At 41.9% G+C, this 18,554-nt stretch overlaps 1 protein-coding gene across 6 annotated transcripts in view; it reads right to left on the reverse strand.

Annotated features, from left to right (window-relative positions):
• The window catches only part of ANKS1B (ankyrin repeat and sterile alpha motif domain containing 1B), a 764,239-nt gene that overhangs the window by 245,674 nt on the left and 500,011 nt on the right, over positions 1-18,554 (reverse strand). For all 6 annotated transcript variants that reach the window (XM_044981810.1, XM_044981801.1, XM_044981818.1 and 3 more), the window contains one exon: positions 16,280-16,432. In XM_044981810.1, coding sequence (XP_044837745.1) covers positions 16,280-16,432 — 153 coding nt within the window. The remainder of the gene's footprint in view (positions 1-16,279; positions 16,433-18,554) is intronic.

The following is an 18,554-nucleotide window of genomic DNA, read 5'->3' on the forward strand; positions in this document are numbered from 1 at the left end:
ACTACCGGTACACCTTGGGCCTGGTGGTAAGCCCAAGGTGTCCAGAATGACCACTGATGGAGGCCTTGGTCTTGGGCCTGGGTCTCCTGGAAGACTCTGGTGGGCACATCGGAATCACGGTCCTGAGCATAGGAACTGTCTGCATGAGACGACACCGATGTGTGTCGAGATGGCCATGGAGGGGCTGAAAAGCCCTGGGCAGAGTCTCCCTCTCTGACCGATCTCGCTCTACTTGGCACCGGGGATCGGTACCGGGAGCCATACCGGTACCGGGAATGACATTGGGACCTGCGACTGGAACAGTGCGGGGAGGTCGACCGAGATCTCGAGGCTCGACGATGAGAGCGGCTGCGAGAGTCACGGTGCCTGGAGCAGTGCCGGGAGCTGGATCGGTGCCGAGAGTACCGGGCCAGCGAACGGGACACTGATCGGTGCCGCGAGTGCGACTGGTACCAAGAAGGAGAACGGTGCCGGGACTGCGAGCGGCGTCAGGACCGGGACCGGTGACGGGAACGAGAACGTCTGCGGGACCGCGATTGTGAACGGTGCCGCTCTGCGGTGCCGACAGAGGGTGGTCTGATCAAGGCAGGCTTGCCGATCGACTGTATGACCCGCACCGGCGGTGCCGGGGGTTGAGGCAGTGCAGACTCTGTCATTGTGATCAGCTCCCTTGCCATGGAAAATATCTCCAGCGTGGAGGGAATAGTGAGCCGAACCACGGCTCTCGCTGGGGAGCTTTCAGGCACCGGACTCAACGGCCCTTGCGGGACCAGAATCGACGGTGCTGACGTTGTTGGTGCCACGGCAGGTGTCTGTGCTGGGCGGTCCGACCTAGTCGAGTGCTCTGGCTGCAGTGCAGGTGTCACAGAAGCAGCCGGAGTCTTATGTCTCTTCACCCTCGGGGAGAGGGAGCGGTGCCGAACAGACGTCGGTGCCGGTGACGGTCGCTGCTGAGAGGCCTTAGCGGTACCGGTGCGATCTGGTGCCAAGGAAGCGCTTCTGCTTGTAGACTGTCCAGCGCTCGGTGCCGAGGGCGGAGGGGTAAGAGCTGCCTCCATCAGGAGCTGCTTGAGACGAAAGTCCCGCTCCTTTTTTGTCCTTGGCTTAAAGGCCTTGCAAATACAGCACTTATCTGCAAGATGAGATTCCCTGAGGCACTTAAGACAGGAGTCGTGGGGATCTCCTGTTGGCATTGGCTTGTGACAGGCCGAGCACGGTTTGAAACCCGGTGAACTGGGCATGGGCCCCGGCACCGGGTGCGGGAAAGGGGATAATCCCCAAACCCCTCTTAACTATATACACTAACTATGTTATGAACTAATAAAATTAACTACAACTATAGAAATTTGAACTATATACACAAGAATTAACGAGATAACTGCGAGTAGCTAGGAAAGTGGAGATCAGCTAAGCCACGCTCCACTGTTCCAACAACAGACACGGGCGGTGAGAAGGAACTGAAGGGCCATTGGGTTGACAGGGGTATATATCCAGCGCCATGGCGGCGCCACTCTAGGGGGCGACCCAGCCGACCCACCAAGTGTTGCTAGGGTAAAAATCTTCCGACGAGTGTGCACGCGGCGTGCGCACACCTAATTGGAATCGATATGAGCAAGCACTCGAAGAAGAACTAGAGGTAATGGGATGTAATTAATGAAAGCGAATGCAGATTGAATATCAAAGGATTCCCAACAGTGAGGTCTATTAGAATATGGAATAGTTTCCCATGAGTAGTGACAGAAGCTTCATTGCTTAGGACATTAAAGAAAATGGTCAAAATCTCAAATGAACTGATGGCTACAATCTCTCACTTTCTGGGGATGCAATAGGCCTTTTCCAGCTAACGTGAAAACAGCTTCTCCTCTTCCCTGTTACACCACTGTTGACATTTCCAAAATGCTGCCCTCACCTATGCTAACAATGTTGGTGTTTGTAGATACCTGAGGGAGGAGTTATCACCCCCAAATCCTGTTGTAGAACAAAAACTAAGGTCTCTAAAATCTGTCTTTTCCTCACTATCTCTGTGACTAAAATTGTTGCCAAGCTCTTTTCTATTTCCACCCTTCATTACTAAATCTGGTTGGGAAGAGGCAGGGAAGGGCACCTGGAAAGTTCAGGATCTCATGTCCTCCTCCACAGGAGCCAGAGTCCACTCATAACTCTTCTATTTCATAACTGGGCTCCCTGCACAGGAGCTGGTGAAGCCCAAGCAGCCAGCAGGTTGAGGAGCCAGGGTGGTGGTTTCCAGTCCTTGGCAGGGGATAGAGCAGGGAGGTGAGGTGGGTGGTTAGGAATGTTGTGTTGCTTCCTGCCAAAGCAACTGAAAGGGAAAGAAGCCTAGGTAGCAACATATACAATGAGGAGGAAGGGGATGGAGAAAGACGTGGTTCTGGGCATGTTTTAGATGGGCTGAGACCCACAATAAAGATCTCTCAAAACTATGAAGGAACAGAAGAACCTGAATTAAAAACATTATTTTTAATGTTTAACATTTCCCCCCCCTGAGAAAGCTATTCAAAGGGAGCACTCTCTGAAAATTGGCAGTGTCCCTGTAAAAGCAAGGGGTGGTACTGCAGTGTGTGGATGCATTATATAAATAAACTCTGCGGGTTTCACTTTCCTATGAACTGGGGATTCTTCATTGTGACCTCAACAACTGACCAAAGTTTCTCCCACACAAAGGCAGCAAATTTGGTTTACAACATTGTATAAATGTGCTCATAACTTTAGCCCCAGTATATTTGTGCTGACATAATCTACCATGGACTTCAAATACAGTCTTCACACAACCTAATCTATTTTTAAATGCCTGAAGCCAAAACTATGGGAGGTAGCATCCTCAATCTGACAAACAATTTGTTCCATCAAAATTAGCACAAACATTATCTGACTTTAAGGAATTTATAAAAAGGCTTTTGAATCCAAAGACAAAACTTAAATAATCACTGTTCAGTGATTTTAGAGAGAGTGTCTACTATTATATAATTTTTTTTTATGGTTCTGAAGGATACTGTTGTATGACTGCATGTTTGCTAGGACCTGAACAAAAGGAGATGTGTGTCTTATGAGGCTTTTCTGGTGATTAAATGTCTTAAATAATGTGAATTAAGATAGCTGGACAGGGGACACATCTTTTGACTGCATGTCCCATTTTATTGTATTTGCAGGTTATGTTCACTGATACCAAAAGGGTTAAGAAGGTAAAGTATAATTACTTTATACTATAGGCAGAACAAATAGTTGCCTACGGTAACTATTTTATTTGTTTATTGTCTGTGCGACTGTGGGCTGTGAAGTGTGTGTGTGGGGGGGTGGGGGTCAGTCATTGTCTACTTGCTTAAGGGCAGTGGGAATGCTTAGGTTGCTCTTGAGTTTATTATCCTGCTCTTGCGCTTCCTAGAATGGAGACACTATGCTGAAACTTCAGAAGGAAAACACTGAGATTTAATAGAGCTGATTAGGTGATATGGCAGATTATTTTTTTTCTCCATGATGGAAGACTTCATTATGATATTTCCAGGAGGGCACCCTCTGCTTCAACAAACAGAGAAACTCTCTATAATAAAAACACATCTTACATAATAAATGACTAATTTGTGCTGCACAGTGTTCAATTATAAGAAAATGCTCCTGCAGGTAAAAAACAATAGATTCGAACATTGCTCAGCTTTGATTATTAGTGCTTAAAATTGCTGCCAATCAGCAGTTTCAGTACCTGATTGTAACAGATCTTAGAAAGAGCGGGGGTGTTAAGGAAAGACAGACAGGAAAAAACCCTGTAACTTGTCTTTAAAACAGTCCTAATATAAAAACAAACATTTGCCTATCAGGAGAGGAGTAGGAGGCATTGTTATAAGGCATGGTTATGTTACTGACGATCTTAAATTTAAAAATTTCACAGGGAAATTGAAAACTAATTTAAAGAAATATGACATTTTCAATTACAAGGTTTGCTAAATCAAACTTGTTATAATGGTCATGTTATTTGTAAGTTTTATCAGAAAGAGTGAACCATTTTTATTAAATTGACAAACTCCAAAGAATATTAAATATAGTGGTAAACTGATTATGTTATATTTACAGATATTGTCTCATTAATTAGTTTCTGAAGAAGAATTGCACAAGATAGATGAAAAGAAATTCACTATTTCACCAGCAAACTACATATACCTTTGATGACATCCACAGTGGAAATGTTCCCTACCTTCTGTTTTCCTCCTATGTATATTGTAAAACTGAACAAACTACTTCTTATTAACAAAAGGAACTATTTTTCCACCCACTTTCCCCTGAATCTGAGCCTTGTTGAGAGCCAAGATGAAGTGGGAACAGATGGTAGTGCAGGGGAAAACTTGGAAAAATTGCCAGGGCTTGCACAGTATCCTAACCTTCACTTAGAAACAGCACAGGCTAAAGTTGCGGATATATTTAAAAGGTGTTTTGTATTACCATCAAGAGCAGGATAAACAGTTTGTGCATCAGGCCAGACAACAGGTGAGGTAATCACAATCCACAGGAGATAATGTCAGCGCAGGACACTCATAAAACAAGCATCACCTCAGCAGAGAATCCAAAGGTAGTGAAGTAACTTGTTGCCACATTAGACACATGACTGCGGGATATCAAGTATTGTTAACTTCCAATAGGACATCTGGCAGAAGACAGCAATATTAAAAGCATAACAATAGCTTTTGAAAAACCAGCAACAACCATAGATGTTCAAGGACTCAGTGACTGATAAGGCCATTACCATTATTCAAAGTGGGAAGAAAAGGATTCCAGAAGGCAAGAGCCAATAGAAGAAATTGACCTATACGAGTACAGTAGCTGAGCATTTCCATCCTTGCACAACACAGCCCCCTTACCCGTCCCCCCCCAAAGCCCCCCCCAAAACAAACCCCAAACCAAAAAACAACCCAGTACAATACAAGGATCTTTGAGGATCTCAGTACGTATCCTGGACATGTTGAACACTTAACCATATGGGAAACAAATTACAGTATACATAGTTTTCATACAATTTGCTTATTGAACACAACATATTACCGATACTATTTCAAAAAGAACTAGTCATCTAAGAGTTGTCATTTGGATTTACAGTTCACCAGCTTGCACCAAATTAATTTAATCTATGCAATAGAATTTTATTACTCCCAGGAGCTATAGAGCAAATTCATACACACAGCTTAGCCTCATCAAGAAAAAAACATGCCAAGATAACAGTCATTCAATTCCTTTGCAGTGTTATGAAAATGTGATTGCAAATGTCATGTTTTATGTGTATGAGTAACCATCCTATTGTCAAACATCCACAAAAAACTGCCTAACTGTAGGTATTTGGTCCTACTATTTATACTATATAGCAGGTGTTTGCAAACAGACAAGCTGGGAACATGTATTTGAACGAATTTTGAAGCTTTTCCCACTACACATTCCTCCAAATCAATCATATACATGAATTCATTGTTTCAGACTTAAGGTTATTTACATATATACCCACATGTGGATGTATACATTTGGGGTTCTTTATATATAAAACATCTCAAAATACAACCCAAAGGAATTTCTTAGATATGCTAAAGCAGCAAAGAATCCTGTGGCACCTATAGACTAACAGACGTTTTGCAGCATGAGCTTTCGTGGGTGAATGCCCGCTTCGTCGGATGCAAGAGTGGAAATTTCTCGTCTGTTAGTCTATAGGTGCCACAGGATTCTTTGCTGCTTTTACAGAACCAGACTAACACGGCTACCTCTCTGATACTTAGATATGCTAATCACCTGTATATAGAGACTACATAACTAGTAGCTCAAAGAACTGTAACTCAAGCTGCCTGCTAGAAATCTTTAAAGATTCCCATAATAACGAGGCAGGCAAGAAATACCTGGTTCCTAATTTAACTATCAGAGAATAATAGTTGTTGGTTGTAATCTTTGAAGATCTAGCACAGCTGTGTGCAACCAAGAGTCCAATATACATACTACACTGGAACAGCTGAACAAAATGACTTGTTTGCAAACTTTTCAAGATCAGAAATCACAATTGTAAAATACTGAAAATAGTTAGATAGGTTAAATTTTGGGCTTTTGATACACTTCCTTTAAATTATAGGAGTGCAAAATAAATGAAGTATCTTTTGAAATTCTTACTACTGGAAAAAATTGCAAAGCATTAATAACAATTTGGATTAGACTCTACTATTTAAAACATGGGAAACTGTTGAGTTAAGGGCTGAAAAGTGGCTGTATTTATATGATCTCCTTCTAAATTGAAGATACTTGGGGGAGGAGGCAATAGTCCTAGGTTTGAATGAGAAGGAACCTGCTGGTAGGGAGGGTCAGAGCCAGAAGTGTGTGAATGAGAGATGGGAAATGTCACGTCCCAGTCTAACCTATGCTGGACCCAGTCTCCTCTCCCTCAATGCTACTATGCTGGCTCTGCCCTGCACATTACTAGCACAGTGGCATTCGAGCAGAGATAGGAGCCTTGGAAGAAACAAATACCATCTAAAAATAAAGTGTGACTGAAAATCTGTTAAGAAACGCCTTGTGGTGTATTCTGCAAAAGCTTTTCATATTTTCAAAAACAAGAGGGTTGGGAGAAAAAAAGTGGAAGAAAAAAAATATGCATTTCAGATCTACATACTTTGTTTTGATGGGTTTAAGTATTATTTTAATGTAGTTATGGGAATCCTGGATTCAAAGAGGCAATGTAATAAGATGAAGCGAAAATACGTCCCAGACCATAAGGACTCTTATGACATTTAAGCCATAGTGTGTGATAATGTAATACAATCCACCCAACCCCACAAAGCAGCAGCATCTGAAGGCATTGTGCCTAAATTGTGCTTGGTGCATAAAGGGGTCAGTCTATGGCCTCGCATGCATCTCACTCCTTTTGCAGAATCAAGCACTATCACCTATTCTAAATTATCCTGGACATTGCACACTGGGACTACAAAGACTGTGGTTGACTCCTGTGAAGGGGTGAGTGTGAATGGGTTCTCTGAGCCTTCTGCATTTTCTTCCACCATCATTTACTGGAGTGTAAAATTGGTACATCCCATTGAATAAAAGCCCTGTGGGACAAGTACTGTGTCTGTATCTTAAAAGCATAATTTCTAGGAAAAAAATGTCACTATCGGTATTATACCATGTCCATATCCACCACAGCCCTTCAGGAAAGGCTTGATCGAAATGCTAGTGAAGTAAGTGGAAAGATTCCTATTGATTTTAGTGGGCTTTCAATCAGGCCCCAAATGTATAAAATATTAGCAGAGAACCAAACCTTCTTAATAAGCAAAAATGTATGTATCCATATGATCACAATGCAAAATTTGGGTCAGAGCAGAACTCCCAACGAGGGACATCAAAATGGCTGCCTCTCCTAAAGTTATCTGCCTACCTTAAAAATATTGTCACTAAACCAGCTCTGATATCTATTAACTACATATATTTGTTATAAGTCCATATTCACAGAGCTCAACTTTGGCTAATTTGACTCAGGCAACAGCATGTGCGTTGTCAGAACAGAAACCTACAGAAAAATTCCTAAACATCTGGAAAGAGTTCCACAGAAAAGAAGGCAGAATTCTCTGAGCTCTTAAGTTATCCGAAAGAAAAATAATTTTCATCAAACTCCAGTCATTTTTAACAGGAAAGTTTCTTACCAATAACTTGAGTTCCCAGAGAATATTACTAACATAAGTCCCACAATCTTGGAAGCACTTCTCAGCACCAAAAGTCCTGCAATCGTTTGAAAAGCAATTGCAACCTTTAGAGTCAGTAATGAATGTTCTGAGAGAGTCTAAAGGGCTGTGCTTCCAAACATTCTCAGTTCCTTTTAACTCTTTTAAAATATAGTACAGGAGGTAATATTGTCTGAGAATGCCAGTTGCTGGTAAGTAACTGGTAAAAAAAACCTTTCATTTTCCTTCCAGACTTGCTTCTGAAGTTGGCACTCGGGAGATTAAGCAGTAAAAATAGCCATAGGAGAAAAACTCAGAAATTCTTAATTGAATGTAGATTGATGGAATACTCTCCTAAAAAAAAGAGAAAAAAAGCATCTCATCTAGGCCCAGAATACAGAGAGCAAAGCTGAATAACCATATAGCAGCCGTACAAAATTCAGCAGTATATGGTTTGCATTTTTCAGTCAAGCTGTGGAACCTGCCTTTGTTCTACAGGAGTAGACTGACACTGCTTAGTGGGACACCTACCTGGTCATAGCAAATCTGAGTGCAGAGCGAGATTTATTTTGAAAATCTCTGCAGATTGTGATTTATATTGAAAATATCTAAACAGAGATTATTTCCTTCCTTGAGTTCGCTTCAAAAATAATAAACAACTGGTTTTTTAAAATATTTGTTCTTGTTGAAATTTTTCAAATGGTAGCCTACAGCACTTAAAACTTCATTTGTGCTGTCTGGCTTTCCCAGGCAAGCTTTGTGATTCTGGGAAGAAGAGTGGAAGATTAGTAGATGAATTCAAGAGAAATTGTAAAAATACATTCTCACCCTAAATTCATCCTTAAAGTAACACCATCTCCTTCTTGTTGATGTTTGTGAAAGATCAATCTGCCATAAGTGCCTGAATTTATTTTACCCACCTTGTGGAAATAATTTAAACCAATAATGCAATTTGGGAGAGACAGTATAAAGAGCACTCCCCATAGGCTCAAACTTATGGAGATACAAGTCTGGTAAGAATTAAATTAAAGAACACATGAAGCTAAATGATTATGCATGATAAAGATAAAAATGAATCATCCATATATGAAATAATTTAGAATGTATGCAAGTAGAAGATTCTTGTCGTGTAGGGATACTGCTGCTGTGGCTAATAGATAAATGAATCTAGATGAAAGATGAACAAGATTTCTTCAGAGAGAATCAGTAGTTCGGACACTGAGCAAGAGCAAGGAACATTTTGTTATTAATCTACATGGAAAAGCATTTTCACTTGAAAGCATAGGTCATCATTTTAGACAGATTAGGTGATTTCAGAAGAATGTGCTTAACCTTTTTCAGAAAGCCAGACTGAGTTCTAGAAAAGGTCTAAACATCCACCCAAGCTAGATAAAGTGAACCTAAATCTGGATATAGAATTTCACCTTGCTCATGGACTAGGAAATCTGAAAGATAAGAACACAAGCACTGGAAACTCCATTTTCAGGGCAAGGAGAACTGTGTACTGACAAGCCGAGATCAGGGCTGTTAAAACAATGTGAGCTCTGTCCTATCTCATCATCCCGAGAAATTCACAACAGAGGAGGATTGAGAGGCTGTCATAAATCTTTGATTCCAATGTAGGAGAAGTGAATCTAACAGAGTCTAAATCACAGAGTCAGGGTCCCTGAAAGAAGACAGAGAAGGAAGCTTTAAGCCAGCATGAAGAAGAGAATAGTGCTTTTTTTCCTGTGATTTCAAAGATTCAACTATTTGAAACTATTCTACTCCGTGGTGCAAGGGAATGAGAGAGAATTTTGAAAAGGTTCAGGAAAGAATAACAGACACAGTAGTAGGCACTAGTTCATAGCTGTTAAGTTGCATATCAAAATAGTTGCTTTGTGCCAGTAAGATGGAGTGAGGAACTAGAGTAGCTAAATGGGTTGGCCTCTATTGCGGACAAAGACTCAAACTGCCCTCCTCTTTAGACTTTCTTAGAATATCCATTTTGTTAGGTATAGTAACTCAAATGGCAACTGCTCTGGGATTGCTAGAACTGATGTTGAAACCAGAACAAAAGCTACTCTATAGCAGTACAGTAAAATTCAGAGGTCTGACAGTTCTAACCTACGTCTGCTTTCCAAAAAAAAAAAAAAAATCATTTGTCTTAGTGCTGAATAGGTCTGTACCTTCAAATGGACAGAAATAGTTACTGACCTTTTTCTGTAACTGTTGTTCTTTGAGCTGTGTTACACGTTTCCATTCCACTGTAGGTGCGTACATGCCTCAGGCACAGTTATTGAAGATTTTTCCCTCAGCAATACCCGTCAGGGCAGCATGGGTGCCCTCTGCTGCCTCACTCCACTGCATGCAGGTATAAACCAGGGAGCTGTCACTGACCTTTCTCAGTTCCTTGCTACCAGAAAGACTCCAATAGAGAGGGGAAGGAGGGAAAGATGTGGAACGGACATGTGCAACACATTTCAAACCCAACAATTACAGAAAAAGATTAGTAACTGTTGCTTCATCTTTGAATGATTGCACATGTCCATTCCTCTGTAGCTGACTCACAAGTACTTTGAACTGGAGGCTGCTTCGGAGTCCACGTGAACAGGGATTGTAGTATCACCTGTCTAAATCTGGCATCATCTCTAGACTGATAAGAGATGGCATAGTGAGAGGCAAACATACGGATCAATGACTAGGTTGCTGCCCTACAAATATCCAGGATGAGCACACGAGCCAGAAAGGCCACGGAAGCTGCCTACAACCCAGTCAAATTAGCCAAAAATCTACCTGGTGGTGCAATACCAGCCAGTCAGTAGCAAGATGAATACATCTGGAAATCCAGGAAGAGATCCTTTTGGTCAATACTGGATGGCCCTTTATTCTGTCCAAACCCTCAGTGAACAGCTGTGACGAAGACTTAAATGGCCTAGTCTGATCCAGGTAAAAAGCTAAAGTTCTTCTAACACCTAGAGCAAGAGTCAGCAGCCTTTCAGAAATGGTGTGCCGAGTCTTCATTTATTCACTCTAATTTAAGGTTTTGCGTACCAGTAATACATTTTAACGTTTTTAGAAGGTCTCTTTCTATAAGTCTATAATATATAATTAAACTATTGTTGTATGTAAAGTAAATAAGGTTTTTTAAATGTTTAAGAAGCTTCATTTAAAATTAAATTAAAATGCAAAGCCCCCCAGACCGGTGGCCAGGACCCGGGCAGCGTGAGTGCCACTGAAAATCAGCTCACGTACCACCTAAATATTGGGGTGGAGAAAGATGGTATTCTGGGGAGAGGCACACTGCTTTCAACCAAAGGGTAAAAAATGTTTGTCTAGAGGATGTTTGCTTAGATGAACAGGCAGCTACAGAAGAGACAGAGGACACTCTTGTATCTTTTGCCTCTCTTTCTGGACAGGTCTGGGTCCGAGGCATGAAAAGTGGAAACTTTTGAGACTGCTAGGGCAGAACAGCCTTTTTTGTTGTTGCTGGTGTATAAATCACCAGAGACTTAAGGATTGTCCTTGAATCCTTAAGACTATGTAGCCTCTCATCAGTCTTTTCAGAAAGCAAAGAGCCTTCAAATGGGAAGTGTGTGATGGTTTGTTGCACCTCTGGGGAGAGGAAGGCCACATAGTGATGGAGGAAGTCATAACTCAAGCCATAGCCACATATAGACTTGCCTGCAAGGCTGTTCTGGCAACTAGCTTGCCCTCCTCCATTATAGCACTGAACTCTTGCTTTGCCTTGTCCAGAAGCCTGTCCTTAAATTTCAGGTACCCATCCCACAGGCTAAAATCATACTGACCCAGCAGAACATGAAGGTTCACGATTCTAAGCTATAAATCTCATGTGGAATAAAACTTCCTTCCAAATAGGCCCAGCTTCTTTGCTTCTTTCCCTTTTGGCATTGAGACCTGGTGTCACTGACTCTTTTTTTCATTAGCAGCCGAGACTAGTAGGTAGAAAGGAGGAGATGGGTATAAAAAAAGTTCAAACCACTATGAAGGGATATAATATCTTCTCTCCACCCTTTTTTGCAATAAGAGGCATAGAAGATGAGGTCTGCCATAAAGCCCTGTCAGGCTTCAAGATAGCCTCATTAATAGGGAGAGCTCCCCTAGAGTGTCCTGTTGAGGCTAAAATGTCAATCAACCTGTGTGACTTTTTCTGCAACTCTCCTGGTTGGATATCCTGAGTTGCAGCCCATCCTCCTAAACAAGCTCTGATGAACTCTGTAATTGTTGGGGCGGGGGAGGCAGACTCTGTTATTACTGCCTCATCAGGAGATGAAGAAAAGAAAGCTAAGGATTGTTGAGGTCAAGCCTTCTCTGAGTCATCCACAGGAGAATCCAGAAGATGTAATTCCCCATGCATGGTACTGTTCCTGGGAATGGTTTGGGCAGATAGTGACCCTGTTGTAGATACTCCTGATGCCTAGCCGATGGAGTAACACAAGAGGGGGAGCAGAGATGCTCTAGACTGTGGAGGGAAGTCCCCAGGTTCCAAAAGGGCCATTGATATGGAGGGTGGACCAGTTATGTCTGGGCCCTTGGTCCTTGGAATGCTGAGGCCTGTACCACAGTGGGCAGGCACCCCACTGGGGCTGCTGAACATATCTGGGCTGAGACGCATAAGAGCTGAACTCAGAATTTGGTGAGAAGGTGACCTTGTCAGTACAGGGGAGACCAGTTCTGAGTCTGGAGATGAAGTACTGGCAAGATCATTGCTGTTTTCTCCCTAGATGGAATCCTCTTGAGAGGTGCATTAACTGTAGCCGCCTCCTGTACTGAATGGTGCATCGGGGCTGAAGCCAGAACCATTGAAGTGTGTATGCCAGTACCAAGTGGAAGTGGTAAATAGCTGGGGAAACTAGTACCAACAGATCTGATAATTCTTGAGCTGCCTCAAAAGCCTTGGGAGTAGACAGCTCTAGAAAGGGCTCTTGGCTCTGTGGTAATACTGTGTTGGCACTTCAGGAATTGGTTTCAATGGAAGTTTCCTAGGCTCGGAAGTCAGCAACCCCTCTGGGCTTAAAGATTGTGCCGGGAGTTTCTCTTCTTTGAGTGCCTCCATGTCCTTGCTTCCACTCGGGGCTTTCACCGAAGATTTTGAAGACTTACATAAGGTGTGAGTCCAGTGCTGATACTCAAATGGGAACTGGTGACTTCACGCTGCTAAATACTTATCTAAATTTACTCTTATATCTATACTATGTACAAAGCCTCTAAATTACACTAAAATTAACACTACAGGTACTATATACACTAAATAGGGTAACAATTGCAAATGCAAGGATAGTGGCTCCAACAACAATCACTGGTGTTAGGAGGGAACTGAGAGGGTGATCGGGGTGGCTCTGCCCTTTATACCTGAGTGCAGTGGCATGAGGCAGCAGAGGGCTGCTCTGACAAGTATCGCGGAGTGAAAAATCTCCAACTGTGCATAAGGCATGCACATACCTACAGTGGAATGGATGTGTGCAGTCACTCAAAGAAGTAAGGTATCCTTGGCGAGTACCTCATGAGGAAGTCAAGGCATACAATCATGAGCGACATCTTAAAGTAACAGATGAGGCCACTGATCTCAGACTCATATCATACACTTATTATTTTTATGGAACAGAAGCAGAACCTAAAGTCTCATGAATTTGAGCCTCAGGCATAGAAACAGATGTTGACACAGAGGTCTGTGGAATGAAGAATGTTCACCTCTCAGAAAGCACTGGAGGGCTTCCCATTGACTTAAAGGAATGAAGTACCAAGTGAGATCTCAAAGACACTTTGCACAGAACCAAGGAGGGGTTCAGATTCAAAGACTCCACTGGATACACGTGGAGACAACATCAAGGGGTACTCAGATCTGCAGTCTCTAATATATTTGTTATTGGATATTTGTGCTGGGCTCAAATGAAGTGTTTCTTCTTCTTATCATGCTTCTGGAACTTCACAATTGAGGACAGCACAATTGAGAATATTTCGAATTGATTTTAGAGCTTCAGATGTGATTCTTTGCTCTCTTTCAAGTACTTGGGCTTTGACTTATTAAAACAGAAGCTATAGTTCCAGAATTATAGGATTCTGCCTTTATAGTTTCCTTCATTAAGAAAATTGTTATTATAAATTCCTGTTTTGTATGGCCCAAGGGTGAAGCCAGTATATACTAAACAACTGCTTGTGCTGGAACCTTCTTAGAAGCAATTTAAACAGCAGGTATGTTGGTCTGAGATGGACATCTTGTTTTAGTAGGATGCACAATGCCTGAAACCCAATATTCGTGTCGATTTCTGAGAGAAAAGATGGGAAATTACAACTGCACATAACAGTAGATACTCACCTAAATTACAAGTTTGCTCACTGAACTATATTTTTATACAGTTGTTAATAGGCTAATCTACAAGAATTAACAAGAAAAGAAGAAAAGAGAAAAGAAATTAGTAAAACATATATTTAATAGACTGAGATGACACTTCTGAGCCTCTACTGCTTATGGCAGAAGGTTAGGAACAGAGAACTGTTAGGATAAGAAATTTTGTATAACTTAATCTACAGTGTTCAGTTTGGCGGGTAAGAGGTGGGTGGCCACGACAGTTACTGCTTTTCAAATAATTCTAGAGCTGATGGCATCAAGGAAGGTGTCTGCCAAAGTGGGAATGAGCAGGGACAATGCTCAAAGGAGACATAAGGTTAATCTTTAACAATTCTAGGGCCCTATTCTGATTTGATTTACACCAGCTTTACAGTAGTGCAACTCTACTGAATTCAGTGTAGTTACTCCTCATTTACATTGGTCTAAATGAGATCAGAATCAGGCCAGAAGCCTTTAATGAGGTTTAAAGAGCCACTGGGGGGAGCTACAGGGTAATTTTTTGCCAAATTGATTTTGGCAAAGTGTTCAGAGTGCATAATTATTTTAGAGTAGGTAGCATGGACAGGGAGCCCTGTGAGACAAAGTTCTCCATCCATTACCTTGTTGAGCTCAGTGCTGGTGAACTGTCTATGTAAACTTCTGAAATAAAGTTTTTCCAAGATCTGATTTCTCTGACTCTGTCTCAGGCTTCACAGTTATACTTAAAAAAAAAAAAAGAAGTCACATTTAGAGCTAGGATCTGGACATGAGCCTCTAAACTGTCTTCAGGTATGTTCATACAATACCCATTGAATTCAACGGGCATTATGCATGTGTAGAACATCTGGGGAGAAATTGGTCCTTACATCAATCCATTTTCATGTTAATAAATGCATGTAATGGGATTTTCATGGGACCATTGTGAGGAGAAGAAATTGTATCACATAATAATTTTATCTTTCAATTTATGAATTCTCTTTTTTCAAATCCCTGTTCTGGGCTGCATCTGAGCTGTGCTCTGTGCAGCTCAGGACATAGTGGAAGATGGCTTTATACCATCTTTATGCCCTCCCTTTCCCTAGCCCTGGGGTTCACAGAGTTGTTCCCCAGCATAAGTTAGAGCAGCTACTTTAACTTATGCCTGCCTGCCTATGGCCTGCAACGGACTGTTCTGGCAGTCAGGGGTTGATGGGGCATAGAAGCACTATGGCAATGGCCTCTTCACCAGAGAGAGGAGTACTTCTTCTGTTTCTGTGGGGAGGGCAGAAAGCGTGTGACATAAGCGGTCTTTGCCATCCAGGGAACCGCCTACAGGCCAGTTCACCTGTCTGTATGGATGCTTGGAGCAATTGTAGCAACCATCTTTTACAAATAGACAACAATTCAGTTGCAGATACCTTAGCCTCTGTGGAAGTTATATATGATAATGTTTTCCTGTCAAGTTAGTCATTATAACAGTGCAAAATTGGACTTGCTCTACAGACAATATATAACACCTTTACAGTTACTTCCATGTATTTGTGCATCACCAAATCTATCGCAATTGAGAGATAAGAAAACAAGGTTACAATCAGAAGTGAAGAGTTAAAATATTTTGTTCCTTAAATATAGTTTCTTGAGTACATTCAAGGTTTGTTTTATCTATGCTTCATCTAGCCTGAGTATATGGAAAAAATAAATTATAAGCAACCTTCTTGCAAGTATTGTTGCTATACTCTTCTCAATCAAACTGGAGACAATATGTTTTATAGTTATCACTTTTGTTTTCACGTACCTTTTGGAAAAACATACTTTAAAAGAGTTGTTAGTCTTCCTGAAGCCAAAGCTCATACCATACTAATTTAGTTGCATGATTAAGAGAAGGACCAAATAAATGGAAATGAAAGGTATATTAATCTCAGGTATAAAAGATGCAATCCAGTGATTCTCAAACTTTTGCATTGGTCACCCCTTTCACACAGCAAACATCTGAGTGCGATCGCCTTTATAAATTAAAAAACACCTTTTTTATATTTAACACTATTATAAATGCTGGAGGCAAAGCGTGGTTTGGGGGTGGAGGCTGATGGCTCATGACCCCCTGATGGGTCATGACCCCTCAGTTTGAGAACCCTGTAATCTTTAACAATAAATAAGAGACAGGAACAGTTTATATTGCTATTTCTTTTCATATTATCTCTTTGATTTATAATGGGACACATCAAAGGGTATTTAAAAGTGTGTTCATTGCAGAATTGCTTTTCATGCTACAAATAGATCAACTTACATTAACTAATTCGCTCTCCCAGATTTTTTTCACAAGTTCCATCGATGTATAGCCATTAATCAGAAAGGATTTGGTATAGTCACTCAGTTCAATGGAGTCCAGCCACTCTGCCACAGAGATGGGGTTGTAGCCATCATTACCAATCTGCTTCATCTGAAATATACAAATGACTAAGGATTACTAGAAATATTATTAAGCACCTTTTATGACAGCAATAAAATATGCTACGTTTTTGGGTCAGAGTTATCTTCTTTTGACTAATAGATAGGTAGAATCAGAGGCTAAAATAGGGAAAGAATAAGTTAAAAATTACTTAGACGAGTTAGATGTCTTCAAGTCACCAGGGCCTGATGAAATACATTCTAGAATATTCAAGGAGCTGACTGGTCTGATCCATTAGTGATTATCTTTGAAAAGTAAAGGAAGATGGGAGACATTCCAGAGGACTGGAAAAGGGCAAATATAGTGCCAATCTATAAAAAGGGAAATAAGGACAACCGGGGGATTACAGATCAGTCATCCTAACTTCAGTACTCAGAAAGATAATGGAGCAAATAATTAACTAATCAGTTTGCAAACACCTAAAAGATAATAAGGTGATAAGTGAGTGCGGTTCACAGTAAAGCTGTAAGGGCATATTGACTGGGGTCCTGCAGGAATCTGTTCTGGGTCCAGTTCTGTTCAATATCTTCATCAATGACTTTGATAATGACATAGAGAGTACACAAAAATTTTGAAGACAATAGCAAGTTGGGAAGGGTTGCAAGTGCTTTGGGGGAGACAGGATTAAAATTCAAAATGATCTGGACAAACTGGAGAAATGGTCTGAAGTAAATAGGATGAAATTCAATAAGGACAAATGCAAAGTGCTCCACCCAGGAAGGAAGAATCAGGGTACGTCTACACTACGGGATTATTCCGAATTTGCATAAACCGGTTTTGTAAAACAGAATTTATAAAATCGGGTGGAGCGCGGCCATACTAAGCACATTAAATCGGTGGTGTGCGTCCATGGTCCGTGGCTAGTCGATTTTCTGGAGCGTTGCACTGTGGGTAGCTATTCCCTAGCTATCCCATAGTTCCCGCAGCCTCCCCCGCCCCTTGGAACTTCCGGGTTGAGATCCCAGTGCCTGATGGGGCAAAAATCATTGTCGCGGGTGGTTCTGGGTAAATGTCGTCAGTCACTCCTTCGTCTGGGAAAGCAACGGCAGACAAGCATTTTCGCGCCTTTTTTCCCCTGGATTGCCCTGCAGATGCCATAGCATGGCAATCATGGAGCTTTTTTTGCCGTTTGTGACTCTCACCGTATGTGTACTAGATGCCGCTCACAGAGGCGATTCAGCAGCGCTACACAGAAGCATGCTTTTGCTTTTGCATGACAGCAGAGATGGTTACTAGCCATATTGCACCATCCAAACCTTTCCATAAATTGGAACTGAGGATGATCATGGCTACCAGTCCTTTTGTACCATTTGCTGCTAGCGCCCCTGGTCAATCAGCCAGGGGCGCAAAAGCCAAGAGTGGTTACTAGCCATATTGCACCTTCCATCGTTTTGTACCATTGGCTGCTGTCATAAAGCAAAAATTGGGAATGACGCCCTGAGTCAATCCCTCCTTTTTGGTATCTAAAAATAGAATCAGTGCTGCCTAATACAGGCAAGAGCCTGCAGAAATTATTATCTGTATGCTATTCACAGGGGGTGCTCCTGTAACAACCCCACCTATTGATTCCGTTCTTCCCCCAGCCTTTCTTGGCTACTGCAGCATTGTCCCCCCCCCCACTTGTGTGATGAATTAATAAAGAATGCAGGAATAAGACACACTGACTTGTTAGTGAGAAATGAGTGGAAGGCAGCCTCCAGCTGCTATGATAGTCCAGACAGGACATTAAGCAGTGTGTAGGAGAGAAGCCCAGCATCCCACTGCTAGTCCAGGGGCAACTGAATCTTTTCTTTACACATGAAGGGTGGGGGCTGATGGAGCTCAGCCCCCTGTTGCTATGATGAGGATGGTTACCAGCCATATTGCACCATCCATCCACCAGAAAAAATTAGGGCCAATAGGCTGATGACGAGGACGGTTACCAGTCCTTTTGTACCATCAGCTGAGGCTGATGATGAGGATGGATTTCCATCATTTTGTACCATCAGCCGCCCATGGCGGGGGGGGGAGCAAGGATGTTGGTGTTGAGTCCTGCACTATCGCGTCTATCTGCAGCATTCAGTAAAGATAGGGTGACATGTAAAAGAGTCAGAGGACTGTTTTACCTTTCGCT

This window comes from Mauremys mutica, chromosome 1 (assembly GCF_020497125.1).
Source record: "Mauremys mutica isolate MM-2020 ecotype Southern chromosome 1, ASM2049712v1, whole genome shotgun sequence".
NCBI classification, from domain to species: Eukaryota; Metazoa; Chordata; order Testudines; family Geoemydidae; genus Mauremys; species Mauremys mutica.